This window comes from Sus scrofa, chromosome 1 (assembly GCF_054392235.1).
Source record: "Sus scrofa isolate SSC_HxYL_T2T_F1_AM1 chromosome 1, Sscrofa_HxYL_maternal_Yorkshire_Landrace_v2.0, whole genome shotgun sequence".
NCBI classification, from domain to species: Eukaryota; Metazoa; Chordata; class Mammalia; order Artiodactyla; family Suidae; genus Sus; species Sus scrofa.
Window position 1 is genome coordinate 52,143,910 of NC_139383.1, and position 14,915 is coordinate 52,158,824.

The following is a 14,915-nucleotide window of genomic DNA, read 5'->3' on the forward strand; positions in this document are numbered from 1 at the left end:
GTTGTTAATATCAATCAACATTGTCATTTTATGATATTCATATTCACAGTTGTCTTTCAGAGAAATCACCAATTTGTAAGGATTGAATTGAGGTGGGAAGAAAGGAGTGACAGAGTGAAATTGATGGAGTTATTTTGATGTTTAACATCACAAATACATTAGTAGACACTTGTTACTTGAGTTTCCTGAAATTTGTGATCTTAAGAGTCAGAGAGCTACTACCTTTTAAAAACATGACAACAAACATGTATTACTGTATCTAGGTATTCTTCTACAATTAAAATGGATCCAGTTTACTGTATACTGTTAATATGTGTTCTGGGACGTTTGGTAAATGATGACACTGTCTGCCGTTATTATGGATCTATTTCAGACTGAACTGTTCACATGACATCTTTGTGTGCCCTAAAATGTGTTTCTAAAAGTAAACTTCTGATTTGATGTATGGGCTAGGCAGAATTTAGCTGGTTCTATTTAAGGTTGATTTCATGAATGGTCTCAGGGCTATAGAATCATGTCATTTTTTCTTTTGGCATTATGTGTTAAAATGTACTTCTGTCTTCTATGAAGATTAATGCAGAATACAGTTTAATTAGCAATGGATGAAGGCTCTGCCACACTTGACTTCCTTCTTTTCAGTCTTTTATGTTTATTTATTTTTAACAAAGGGGGTAATTTTCTTAAAAAAAAAAAAAACACCTGAGTTGATAAGCAGTTGATTGGTAAGAGCAAATATTTCAAATGGATTAGATTCCTAGGTAGTAATACAACTTCTTGTTGAACATATGAAATAACTTTATGTATACATAGTTTCTGTATATAGGCTAATCTATTTTATCATGGATGGACTAGATTTTTGGATGCGTTTTTTTTTTTCTCGATGTTACCACTCTCTTTTTGTATGATAAAAGCAATATATATTATTTTAAAGGCTAACATGTAATTTAAAAAGACATGTTTACCTATTTTTAAATGTATTTTAAAGTTTATTTTAAAAGTAATGCTAGCCTATTTGCTATATGGACTCTGATTATGTTAAAGGATGGGGAAAAAGATGAGGCGTGATTACAAGATACATTTTGAATAAGTAGCTGTAAAGTAGCCTTAAAGTTTTGGTAAGTCTAAGTATGTGCTAATTGAGAACAAAGACTCCAGGACATTTCTATGGGTATATTCCAATGGTGTGCTCCAATGTAGCCCTTAAGCAAAGTGAGACTGAAACCAGTGTAATTGGTTGCATAACAATATATGGTTTTCTGAAACCAACTGAGTGAGTTTTTGTGTTTGCAACCTAAATGTCTTTTAAAGATGGCACATTTAAAGACCATTCATAAACTAACACTTGATGTGCCAGTTATGTTTTATGTGTTCTCTTAGTATATCTGCTACCTAAAACTAATTGGCATTTGCCTTCAAAATATCTAGATAGGCCATTATTTCTCAGTAAATAGGCAGTACCAAAACGGAGGTAGATAAAAGCCGAAGGAATGTCAGAGATATATAGACTCCAAAGAACAATTTCACTTTGAGATACTTTAATATAATTAATTTGAGACAGAAGAAAGGCTTATTTAAATTAGAATATATTTTTTCCATGTGGAAAATGTTATAGAATATTTTCCATACTGAAAAGAAAATGCCTGCTGTCTAGTAAAAAATGCAGTTTGTTTTTTATTTAGTGTATGAAATTTCAGATGATCTGAAATGTTATTTTTTAAATGAAAATGTTAGTTATGAATATTAAATATGCTTTTAAATGCATTTGCAATAAAAAGTCACAGTGAATTAAAATTAAAATGTTTTAGTAAAGTGGGTGCTAAAATATTTTGCAGTTTTTAAAAGACAAGAAAAAAATACCACAAAATATACTTAAGATGTCAACTATATTAATTTCCTGGTGTTTCTGTTTTTATTTTAAATCTTTAACTTACTGTATTCATTCTTTCTTTGATTAATTTTAGTACCATATTTTAGACTTCCTCATGGTTTGTCATTGCAGTTTATCATGTCACATTATATGTTATGTATTTTTATTATTCATGCCATTGTTGATTCACATTTCCATGTCTAACTATAAATTTGCTGATTTCTTTCTTTTGTTTCCATCATTATGTGCATTTAATTCATTGAAGAGCAAGAAAAATATAACTCATCCACAAAAGGTAAATATTAATGTAACTTTTTAACAATTTAACATCATTCATTTTCTTTTATAGTACATGAGTTATATAATTGTATTTATTGAAATAATGAGCAAAATTATTTAATAGGGCAGCTTTTCCCCTGCAATGATTTTCTAGGGCATTTGGTATTGTTTTGTATTCCGAACAGTTCACATCAAAGGGGAGAAGATTAAAATTAAGAGTATTTTTCTTTCAAAATTAATTTATCCACATTGGCAACTAGAAAATAATTCTTTGGGGAAAAAATAGCATATTTTTATATGGTTTTGTTTGGTCGTATTCCTTTGCTCTCATAGATAAAGGGTTTAATTCTTACTTTCTGTTCAGGATAATATCTGGTGCCAAGGAGTAAAAAAAAATCCCCATATTTTTCTTCTACACAGTAGTAACCTTGTGGAATATTTGGCCCCCTGCAGTCATGCATCTGGGAAGTAACTGCCTGAATGTTTCCTCTGGGCCTCAGTAGTGTTATAACACCCCTCAGTTCTTTCTTCCCAAGGGGCACAAGAGGAAACCCATTCAGCCTGCTGTGCTGGCACCTTGCTGACCTACCTTATGGTCCTTTGGATCACATTTGATTTTTGGTCTTTGGACTTGAGTCCCAAGCAGATGCTGATCTCACCCCACTCGCATGTGTCACCCTATTCTGCTGTTGGCTTTAATAGTTACATATTTGAATATGAGTTTTCAGCTTATTGAAATAATCCTATTAATAACTCTAAAAATTATATAATGCTGCATAATTTATTAAAAGTACATTGACTCCATATTTGAGGATTAATGATTGAATTAATGTGTTGTCCATAGTAACCCTTAAAGTTAGTTCTGAGAGTAACATCTTTCTTATTTTATGGAAGATGAAACTCAGATTTAGAGAGACTAACACAATTACTCATTCACACTGCTGATGCAACATGGATTACAAGCCCATGTCTCTTACTTTTGGCCTCCTTCCTCTATACAGTAGTGTATCCTATTTTAATAGGCATAAATCCCAAATATCTATCTCTGAGTATATTGAGGTATGTTTCTCAATGTCACAGACTTAAAATGGGAGGTAATATTCAATCACTTATTTTAGTTTGAGTTTATTTATATTCTGGCACATAGTGCATATTTTTGGCAAAGTGTCTGACATACTAGGCAATAGATATCAATAAAAAGTAAAATGTTGGATTTCCCATTGTGGTTCAGCTGTAACGAACCCAACTGGTATCCATGAAGACACAGGTTCAATTTCTGGCCCCTCTCAGTGTGTTAAGGATCCAGCGTTGCCAAGAGCTGTGATGTAGGTTGCAGACGTAGCTCCAATCTGGCATTGCTGTGGCTATAGTGTGGGCCAACAGCTGCAGCTCCAATTTGCCCCCTAGCCTGGAAACTTTCACATGTTGTAAGTGTGGCCCTAAAAAGTCAAATAAATAAATAAATAAAAATAAAATGTTGTTCAGTGAGATCAAGATGTTTTGGTCTCTAGGCTTTGCATAGTTTTGGGGCCATCTTGCATTTTTAATTCAGGCATGAGAAACACAAATTTGGGTTCAGGAGTACAAAAAATGGCCAATGTATTTGTTTGTGCTTATGTTCAGAAGAATTTATTTAGATTTGCAAGATAAATTTTAGTAGACCAAAAGCTTTAACATTTTATGTTGGAAATGGGTCATGACCTAATCCATTTAGCCAAAAGAAAGGAAAATGTAATCATTCTTCATTTGGAGAGTCTTCCATCTGTATTATTACAAGCCAAAAGCTGTAACGTGTTAATCAAAACAAACCAAAATTCATGAGTTGTACAGCTCAGGGGTATGACACATGCACCTTTATAGCCTCACTACAGAGCATGTCAGGTTGTTACACTTTCACAAGGTTGCTACGTCCTGGCTGAGATGTGTCATCCCTCTTCCAAGTCCTCCATGGACACAGATTGTGGATAAGCTTCATAGACTGGACCACTTGGCTGAAAACAGCTAAAGAGGTACATCCAAAACACAGTCCAGAGCAGCAGAGAGCAGCCCAGGATGCTGCTTCTCTCCTCTGGGATTTCAGGGAGCAGCTTAACCGTGAAAAGCTTGGAAAGCCCGGAAAAGATAGAAGCAAATTCAAGAAATTTCCTTAGAGTCAAATTTTAGGTTCACATGCCCCACAGGAAAGAAAATATGTTGTTTGGTATAGAAACCCTGCTGCTGTGAGCTGATCTTTACTGGGGTCGATCATATTGGAGAATGAGGTTATCTTGAGTGTACGTTGGGTAGATGGAGCCTGGCCCAGCTAGGCCAGCTAATGGTGAGAGGCTGAGGGACCCCTAGTGAGAGTTTGCTTTTGATGAATTTCAGATGAACTTGTAAGCCAGTCAATGGCCCCAGTTTGTGAAGGATGAAATAAAGAGGTTTAACAAGATGTAAGATTTTCAATGCCAAACCCAGGACAGTTCTAGGTATCCTGGGATGGTTGGTCACTCTAACTGTAGGGGGCCAGTATATAATTTTCCGCATATAATTGTAAAGCATTTTTTTTGTGAAGCACATCCAGAGAAGAGTAAAATACCATTAACATTTTAAATGGTAGATAGAATTTATTAACACTTCCCCTGTTGGTGACTTGCCTGAGAGTGTCATGTATTTATTGCATTCTATTTTTACAACCTGAGATATAACTCTTAATATTCTCATTTGCCAACTAAAGGCAGCTAAAGATGAGAGACATACAAAACTTGGCCCTGTGTCAGTCATTCATTTGGGAAGTGGTAGAACTGAGACCTGCACTCAAGCCTCACTTCAAAGACTTTATACTCTTTACCACTTTGCTCTCTAGCCCCCTCAACATTCAGACAGCCATTGTGCACACGGAACCACACAACTACAGTAACAACAGGGGCACAACCCTAAGGTGTAATGACTTGTTTCATAGAAAGAGGGCAAAGGGCTTAAGAGGATGCCTCTAGTAGCAGAGCTATGGCCCATGTTCTGTCCACTGTCCTATGTAGCTGGGACACCCACCACCCACAATACCAGGGCCTACTCCCCCTGAGGACTCAGTTTTTTGTGCCATTCTGCTAAATCTTCCAATACCATGGGTTGCTCTTCAAACAACCATGCAACTTGAGGAAACAAAGCCAGTATATTTGACTAAAGATACACCATCCTGGGGTTGAAAAGTAAACTGAGGAACTAGAAATGTTCCTACCTGGTTATTTATCTTTTACCTCACTCCTTTATGTTGGAAGCTGAGAGACCATATCTTTTTTAGGGTTCACAAACTGCTTTGTAGGCATATTTTCAATTATTCATTCTATAAGTAAGCCAATTTTTCCCTCTCTGCTACATTTCTTGGACAGTTTTAAAGAGCCCATGAATGTAGTTTGGGGGCATCGAAATAATGATATAAGAAGATCAAAACAGAACCAGAAATTAAATGACTTCAAGGTGAGAGAAAAATGTTATTATCATAATAAATTTCTAATTTATATATGCCTTTAAGATAATATTTCTTAAGTGCCTTAATATTTTGCCTTTTGGAAGCAATTTTGAATCATAACAAAACACATGATATTGTCTTTTCCACAAATATAAATTTCCTTTATCATAAGAAGTGTATAGTTTACACAAATAGAGAATGAAAAGTAATTAGAGTTCAAGAGACTCAGTAGTGTGAACAGGAACAAACAGTCAATAGCCTTTGTTGCATTTTGTTTTCCTGTTTCACTAACAAAGTATCTAATAATTGCTGTAACCAAGTCAGATGTGCCCTTTAAGGATTATCTCTAGTCAGCTGTATTTTTAAGTTTGTATTAAAAAAATGCTCAAATAAATTACCTGTACGTTCCCTTTTGAAATGGTGGCAAGAGCAGTTTTGAATGCTAAGCCATGCAAAATACAATTTTTATGCAACTATTAGTATTAACCTTAATTTAAGTGTAATTCATATACAAAAGTGAAAAAGATTTTAATAATTTTCTGTTACATTAGTTATTGTTTAGGTAGTTGCACACTTATTTTAATAGTATATTATGGTTGTGAAACACCATTGGGAAAAATTATGTAACTTGACTTTTGCCAAAATAAGTAAACTAATTTGTGTATTCTTAAGAAGCATCATTATTTTAACCGCCATTAAGTAGAAAAGGATTTCCATATTCTTTACATCTTTCTTAGATGCATATTGAGTAGGAGCATATTACCTACCAGGTGATTCATTTGTTGTCACTGTATGTTAAGATTTCAAAAGTTTATTTCTTAATCTTCTAGGGCTTTGCTTTTTCTGTACATTTATTATGAATATTCATGAATGTTTATTCGTAAATACTTAGAGCTCCATTAGTAAAATGTCTCATTTATCCATTTCTCTTTTTGCCATGAACCCATAAGCATCAGTGTCTTTGTAGCCATCTCTTTAAACTGTAGGGATGTATAAAACAGTTCCAAACTCTTGGTTTTGACACATTTTGTCCATTCTTCTGATTCAAATGCGATTATTTATGATGGTATTAAAGACTTTTAAAACCAGATATTTAACGCTTAAATCAACCAAGAGTCAACTTGCCAGAAATGCCCTTGAGAAAGTACATGCTTGCCCTCTCTCCCTGGGATCTGTGGGTGGTGCAAGAGAAAATTGAAAGCAGGCTTATGTCTAGCCATGGATGGGCTCTTTAATTGTTTTTTTTTTCCCTCTAAAGTTGTATACTTCCCCTAAATATTTGCAAAAATTTTGCAAATTGTATGATTTGCAAACACTTTTTACAGAAAAAAATGGGAAGAGATATTGAATTTAGTAGTTATGCCACATCAAGCCTCTCAGGATGAATTCCGTTGCCGTCAGTGGAACTGGAATAACAACAAAAAATGATGGATATGAAATCTTGTGAAATCAGATTGTTATGATCATTATACAACTACAGATGTGATAAATTCATTTGAGTAATAAAAAAAATGGAAGAAAAAAAATGATGGGTAAACGTATTAGAGATCCCTTAGGATAAACAACATGACCCCTTAGGAAGTGATTCTGTTATTCTCGCAGAGAAGCTTTAATTCCATGGACTACGCTTCATGAAGATTGTATTCTAAGAAAGACTTGAGCAGGAAGACAGTGCTCCCTCTCAAAATGAAGATACATGTAAAAAGCTATTTTACCCCATGTAACACAAAAGGGCAAGGTAAAATGACAGGTTATTTCCCGTCTGACTTTCTTATCTGTCAAGAATCTAATTAATATTTTCAGTGTTACTCTGGGCTTGGCAACTTTGACACTGAACGTGATATCAGGGGTTGGAAATCTTGGCTTTGTTTTAGACAAATGAGTGGAAATCAGCATGCTAAAACAGGAGATGGCCTCGTGGTTTAGGCTGCAGTGAGATTTGAATGATGATATACAAATTACCTGTTTCACTTACATCATAATTCCATTACAGTTGTCTATACCAAAACACAGGTTATTGTCTTTAAAAGCCCTTAAAGGAGATGTGGTTTTATCACTCAACATGTGTTATTAATGTGTTGTGTTTTATGTTTCTCATACGTGGGTAGAAGTTACCTTTTATTTTATTGTTTATGTTATTGTAGCATAATCCTTAACATCCAAGAGAAGAGCAAGGGAAACCGTTTGGCACATTTATACCATTGCAAATTGAAATGCTTTTTATTCTAGGAAAATGACCCAGGACTTTGGCATTTCTGTATAGTCAAAATATTTTAGACATTCAATCTTGATGTCTACCATGCAGTATATGTGGGGGGAGAGTAGAAGGTATGTATTTATTATATCAAAGTTGCTTACTATAACTATGTCCAAAAATAAGGATGAGCATGTTAGAAATGCATTATCCTTTAATTGGGAAAAAATGATAGAAAATAACAAAGTAAAATATAACTAATAATTTCTCCCCCCTTAACATCTATAATTTTGATAATTTGGCAAATAAAAAGGTGCTAGAAATTAGGGAATAGAGCAAGAGTTGTTGTTTTCCATTTTTTTCAAAAATGTGACAAAAATATCAGTACTCTATTGAAATAATATAGAGTCATAGACTACAATAGAGGAAGTTATTCTAAGTAACCTCTTAATTTCACAGATGAGAACTTGGTAACAGAGACAGACAGTATTTTGTGTCCTGGTTCTGACTGTTTTACTGCATTGTTTCCAGGTGTATGGAGAATGTTCATACATCTTAACTTGTAGTCTCTAAAATCTAAAACAGTATGCTTTTGAACTGCAGTATTGCAGTTTTGAATTTTCAAATGTTAAGCCGTCTTTCTTTTTCTTCAGGCTGTGTCTCTAGCTTATAATGGTTACAGATTCAGCCTGCTAAAATTTTTCATCTTTTATTACTTTATAATCTCCATGTTTCCTATTATATCATCTAATATTTCAGTTTCCACTACTGTAATTTTTTTGTAAGTAAAATGCTTCAGAGAAGGGATTTTTTTCAGTGTTGTCAATAACTGAGGCATTGGAGGTGTTTCATTCACATATTTAATTCTACCTGACAACTTCCAAGATGCATGGTCATTTGTCATCACTCTTTACAAGACATGCACTGGACCAAGGTTGGGACTCCACTATTGCCAAATTCTCATTCTATTACTAAACAGCAAGGAAGCAGAGGCATCAATTTCTCTGTTCATAAAGTGTGATAGCCCTTTGTAATTAACTAGACAAGCTTGGTTATACTGTCCAAAGATTCCATGTTTCACCTTTGACACATGTACTACCAAACCTTATTATAAAATAAGATTCTCATAATCTTTTTATTTTAATATATTTGATAATATAGAATCTTTCATTTTTTCTATTTTCTTTTACACTCTAATTTCACCTAGAATACTTGGAAATATAGGTTTAACAATATATTATATGGATTATTTTTTTAAGAGAGAAACAAACATTTGCAATTTCAAACTCATGTTAATTTCTAGATGAATAGGGAGAAATGTGAAAGATTTAAGGAATTTGAAGAGCAGAGCAAATTTGTATTTATAATAATTGTAAATTCATGAATAATATTTAAAATGTATTTATGCAAATTTAATGTATAAATGATAAACATCTTGAATTATACAGAACCATAATACATACAACATTTTAAAGCAAGTCACACATATCTGCTAAGTTGAAGGAGTTTCCCAGAAAGTCACATTTCTCTTTGGAAGAGGTAATACTATAGAAATTTTTCGGTGATGTAATAATCTATACTTATTAAAAATAAGTGTGGGAATACTTACTAGAGATTCTTAAGCTTTTTTTTTTTTTTTTTTTTTGACTTATTTTTAGGATCACACCAGTGACATATGGAGGTTCCCAGGCTAGGGGTCTAATCGGACCTATAGCTGCCGGCCTACGCCACAGCCACAGCAACTCGGGATCCGAGCTGCATCTGCAACCTACGCCACAGCTCATGACAACGCTGGATCCTTAACCCACTGAGCGAGGCCAGGGATTGAACCCGCAACCTCGTGGCTACTAATTGGATTCATATCTGCTGCGCCACAGTTGGAACTCCTTAAGCTTTTTTTTTTTTTTTTTTTTTTTTAAGTGTAAGTCCTCTTTAATGATCACATGGAAGGGATACATCCAGAAAAATGCATATAGGCACAAATACAACATTTGCAAATGATTTCAGTTCCTTCATAGTTTCACCAGAGGTCATTCATAATATGATATTAAAAAATCATAGCAAAATATGTATTATTTTAGCTGAAATGTTGTTTTAACTGAACCTTTAAAAATAGTTCTAGTTTTGTACTTTCTTCATTGTAATGTTAAGTTGATATTTGATATATGTACATTCATTTGATAAAAATGCAAGAGTTTAAAAATGAAAGTGGCCGTAAGTTGATCTAAAGAAAGTGGGTTAAGTTCAATAATATCTTTTAGGTAAATTAAAAAGCACAGTTTATTCAACATCAAACAGATCATTCAGCTTGTAGAAAGCATAGTGGAAAATTCCGCATTAAAAATAAAACAACTTCTGTATAAAATTGCAGTGTTGGGGTTCCTGCTGTGGTGCAGTAGGTTAATGATTCAGCTTGTCCCAGTGGAAGTGCTATGGTGTAGGTCACAGCTTCAGCTCAGATTCAGTCTCTGACCTGGGAATGTCCATATGCCATAGGCATAGCCAAAAAAGAAAGAAAACAATAAAATATAATTACAATGTTAATTACTCCCTAGAGCCTAGGGAAAATGAATTATGTTACATCATTCTATGGGCAATTATAGCTGAAATACCTTCTAAAGTAAACATCCTTATCTTTTGACTAGACCATGTGTAAGCTGTGTTTTCATTAAAAGACTAAGTAAAGTCACATGATAATTATGTTTGTTATAGAAAATGAGAGAGATTATTTAACTTTTTTATTTTGTGGCAGTTTTGAAATTAAAAAAAATAAAACCCCAAAAGTCCACTCAAATTTAAAATCTTTTTATAAAGGTATAGCAACTGACACCTTAATGATTTTGTTAGTTTAGCACGCTACCAGTATTCAGAATGCTCCTAAAATGTGAATTTAATGGTAGAGTTGTGGAAGAATTAGAAAATATTTTATGTCTTATTTTAATTTTGCTATTGGCATTAAAATTGTGATCAGTAATCATTCTTTTCAAAGTAAGATGTTTGAGTTCTCTGGGCTGTGGTTTATTTTACTTTTAGTGAGCTATTCAACAAATAATCATATTCTAAAGATTCATTTTTAATCATTACCGATATCTGTTATTCTCTGTATAAATCATGTTCATTAACAGTCATGTCTTCTGGTTCAGATTTTTGATAAACGTTCTATTTTAGCTAATAACTTTTTATTACTCTTTGTATTGAATAATACAGAAACAATAATAATAATCCAGAAACAATGTAAATTTATTCCACAATATGTAATTGAAAAATAAAATGCAAAATAAGCAAAATCTGTAAAAATGCTAAAGAAATACAGATTCACAGTGAAGCTTCTTAATTGACGTTTATGAAAAACCATTTTACTGAAACCTGACACTTGTATAAACAATTATTTCAGAATACACACTAATGTACCCATGTCATCGGGAAATAACGAGAGATTTTTTTAAGTGTGAATTATATGTAATTGACTTTTTGAGTAAGTTAGTGATAAGCTATTTGCATTTTGCTTCAGATCTTGGAATCTGAGAGCAAGAAATAGGGATATAGCAGAGAAACTACATTTTTGCTGGCAAGTCAAGGGGGTCTAATAATGATTTTGCCAAAAAAAAAGTTAATTTGGAGATTTCCTTTCTTTGACAGATTAGAAGATGTCAACTTTCACTTGTTTAAGAATAAAGATAGTATATTAGTAATTTTTATAAAGACAAAGCAAAGTTATTAAAACCATTTTAGAATTCATTTTCTTGTTGCTATTTTTAAAAGCCTTTAAAAAGCCTTCTGGCTTCGGCTGCTGCCGTTTGTCATTGGTATCAGACTTGGTCCTGTCTCTTCTGCCTCTGCTTCAGTACCCAGTGAGTTTACCTTGAAAGCAGAATGACAGACAACCACAACCACAAGCAGATCTATAGAACACAAAGAGTAGCTTTGTCCAAGAGTTATTAATAAAGACCACATTTAATTTAGTAAAGAGAAAAAATGAAATGAGAGCAAGAAAGTAAAGAAATCTCATTTCCTATTGTAAACTTTTGAAGAGCTTTCAGAATTCCTAGTCTGGATGGAGTTGGTTTTAGAAAATAATGAAAACAACTGGAGATACTAGTTAATAATAAAACAAACTGCCCAAAGAGTCTTCCAGGTTCATTAGATGGAAAACTATCCTTCATTCTTGGAAATGAAAAATATGGTCTTCTCTAAGGCATAACTGTAACTCACAGGTACTTTGCTAATCATGTATAGCCTTGAAAAGAATCTGAATCCATTCCCTAATTTTCTCATGGCTCAGCCACCCCTGCTGTGTCCCTAAGGCACACAGGAATTTTGTGGCCTGATTTCTTTCCTAATAAAGTTTTTTTCCCCAAGTCCAGGTGTGGGTGGGTGGGGTGGGAGTGGGGGTTGCATGTTAAGATTCAGTTTAGTTAGGCTACCACTATTTTCCTATGATTTGGTTTTGAGTTTTGCAAAATAAAGTTTTAATGCTGCCATGCCCTAAACTAAGTTACCCTGTTTAAAGAAACGAGGTGTTACCTTGGCAAGATTAAATCACCAGAACTCTTTGAGACTGCTTCAGGCAGTAGTTCTTGGGAGATAATCTTTTCAATGTCAAGTAACTGTCCTCCCTAAGAATTACATGATTATAAATGTGAAGGTCACAAAGCTATGGACTAATCAATGTCAAAAAATTCTTAAAATTAACATCATTGCTGAGAATATTAAGCTCACATCATTTAAATCTGTTTTAACATAAGTAGAGATTACTTGCAGTTCCTTTAAGCTTTAATTGTAGAGTACAACTGATCAGAGTTCATGTGACTTCCTCAAAGCTCAGAGCAAAGGACAGAGCAAGTACCCAGAGGTGCCCAAGTCATAGGCAGATGGCAGAGAACAGACAGATGATTATATTTTCTTGTTTGCTCTATGACTTTCCATAAATATAACACATTTTTCAATAAGTTTGTCTCAATTCCTAATTATTCTTGAGTAGCATTTGCTTTATAATACTTACTATGATTCCTTGTATATCGTCAAGTAATTAATACATTTTTGAACTACTTTTCTCAAGATCTCTACCGAACCTTTCTTTAATCCTCGAAGTCATCATTTACTATCTCAAGTTAACAGTGTAAAGCAAGTGTGTGCTATCGCTTCATTCACATAACTGTGACATTAGCGATTGATGCTGTCTATCTAGTTTATTGAATTTAAACAAAGTTTAACATCTAGTAATTTGGTGCCAGAAGTATGATTAAAACATTTACCCACAAATTTCAAACCATGTATTTATCCCATGGGCTATTAGCCTGTACTTGAAGACACTATAAAAGCTACTTACTTACTTAATTTTTATAATAAGTGTTAGTATCTTTTATCAGGGATCATAAGCAGTGTTTAATCATTGCAATGGAAAAAAATTTGTCAGCAGGTGTTTTTATAAACTCCTGTATGTGATTAAATTAGCAGCCAAGTTAGTCAAATATATTGAAATTTCCACTAACCTTTATATCATAGGGCGTCTTGGCAGAAGCCCCAATGCATTAATCACAAAAAAATATGAGGGTTTTTTTTTTTATCTGATATATGTGTGTATATACACAACTTAAAAATAAACTGTAGTCTCATTGCAGAGGTTGAAGAGTTTGGAAAGTTGGCAAAAGATAAATTGTAGAGAATAAACATAGGCCTCCTACAACACAGGTATATGTACACAACTGCATTCTTTTCACTTATAAGAATGGAAAAAGGCAGGGTCTTAAAGCTAAGCTGCTTATGATGGATTTTGACTTAAAACAATTCACACTTTATTGAAGACTGTAATTTTTCCCATCTAAACAGTCACATCTGCCTCTTAGGTTTTTAACCAAGGCTTAACTGGAATACACTTCTTTATATATTATGTATTAAAGAACTAAAATTCTATACCACATTCTCAAAAAGCATGAATTTTATATATGTGGCCAGACATAACTGTCAGAAATAGAAAACAAATCTTTCTCTTAACAAGCCCATTTTTGAGACTGGCAAATATTTGTGAAGAGTGGCTGGTAGAAATGAACATTTAATAGGAATGCCTCAGGAAAGCAGATGCCCTTCTGTTAACGCAGTTTTTAGGTGACTTTTGTAGCTGAGGATGTTATGTGGTATGTGTGGCATGTAAATAAACGTGCATGTCTGTGTGATGTGATCCGTATGCAGATGTGTGTTCTCTGTATATGTACATGCAACAACTTATTGATTCAACAGGAAGCATATTTTCACAATTCAATTTGGTTTCCCATAATCACTTATGAATGGAATTGAGATGATTTACTATCCGATAAAGAAATAGGGTCCTTGGCTTTTGTTACTAACATTCGTGTCACCCATTCTGTGTGATTTGAGTCATGTTCATCTTTAGAGTGACAGTTGCTAGCACTGTATCTTCTGCCTTTTGTTTATGAATCATGTTCTTTCTAAGATTTATTTGATTGAAGTCATATCAAAAGCATTGCAATCTTAAACCACTTGGTTCCTTAGAGGTGCTTCGTGTGTTTTAATAGGTTCCCGTTGTGTGTTTTTGCAGCAAGCTTAGTAGTGGAGGAGCGTACAAGACAGATGAAAATGAAAGTGCATCGACTTAAGCAGACAGCAGGGTCTGGGTCTAGTCAAGAACTTGATCGCGAGCAATATTCCAAGGTAAAACCAGTAGTATCCAACCAATAGTTTCCCTGTTAAAAAGTCCACTCTGGGTGGCAAATAGGACTGGCAAGCACCAAGTTGTAGGAGAGAGGTTATCATTCAGAGGATCACCTTGAATCATAACCTCTCTCCTCTTGGTATTTTCATAAGATGTAACACTGTTAACATACTATCCATTAACTTGGGTTAAATGTTTTTCTAAAAGGAAAATGAAAGTACTTGATATTGGTCACTTAATGATTGATTGTCAGTAGTCAGATTTACATAAATAAGATACATGAAGCCATTTTATTGCTTGAATATCATTGTATTTAAAGTATGAAGATACAGATTTATAGCCTTAAATACTATTTGGGGTTGATGTTCCAATGGAGATCTGTTAGCAAGTCCCAAAAATTATGTGATGTGGGATTTCTTATTGATCTGTCTTCAGTAAGAAAAGTAACATTTCAAAT

The 14,915-nt window shown here is 33.7% G+C and overlaps 1 protein-coding gene across 50 annotated transcripts in view; it reads left to right on the forward strand.

The window, feature by feature from the left end:
- Positions 1-14,915, forward strand: part of RIMS1 (regulating synaptic membrane exocytosis 1) — a 462,151-nt gene that overhangs the window by 347,624 nt on the left and 99,612 nt on the right. For 29 of the 50 annotated variants that reach the window (XM_021072879.2, XM_021072956.2, XM_084959000.1 and 26 more), the window contains 2 exons: positions 2,133-2,162; positions 14,345-14,457. The exons of 1 other annotated variant lie outside the window; for it this stretch is intronic. In XM_021072879.2, the coding sequence (XP_020928538.1) occupies positions 2,133-2,162; positions 14,345-14,457 (143 nt within the window). The remainder of the gene's footprint in view (positions 1-2,132; positions 2,163-14,344; positions 14,458-14,915) is intronic. 20 more of the 50 variants (XM_084959111.1, XM_021072912.2, XM_021072981.2 and 17 more) reach the window with 1 other exon arrangement.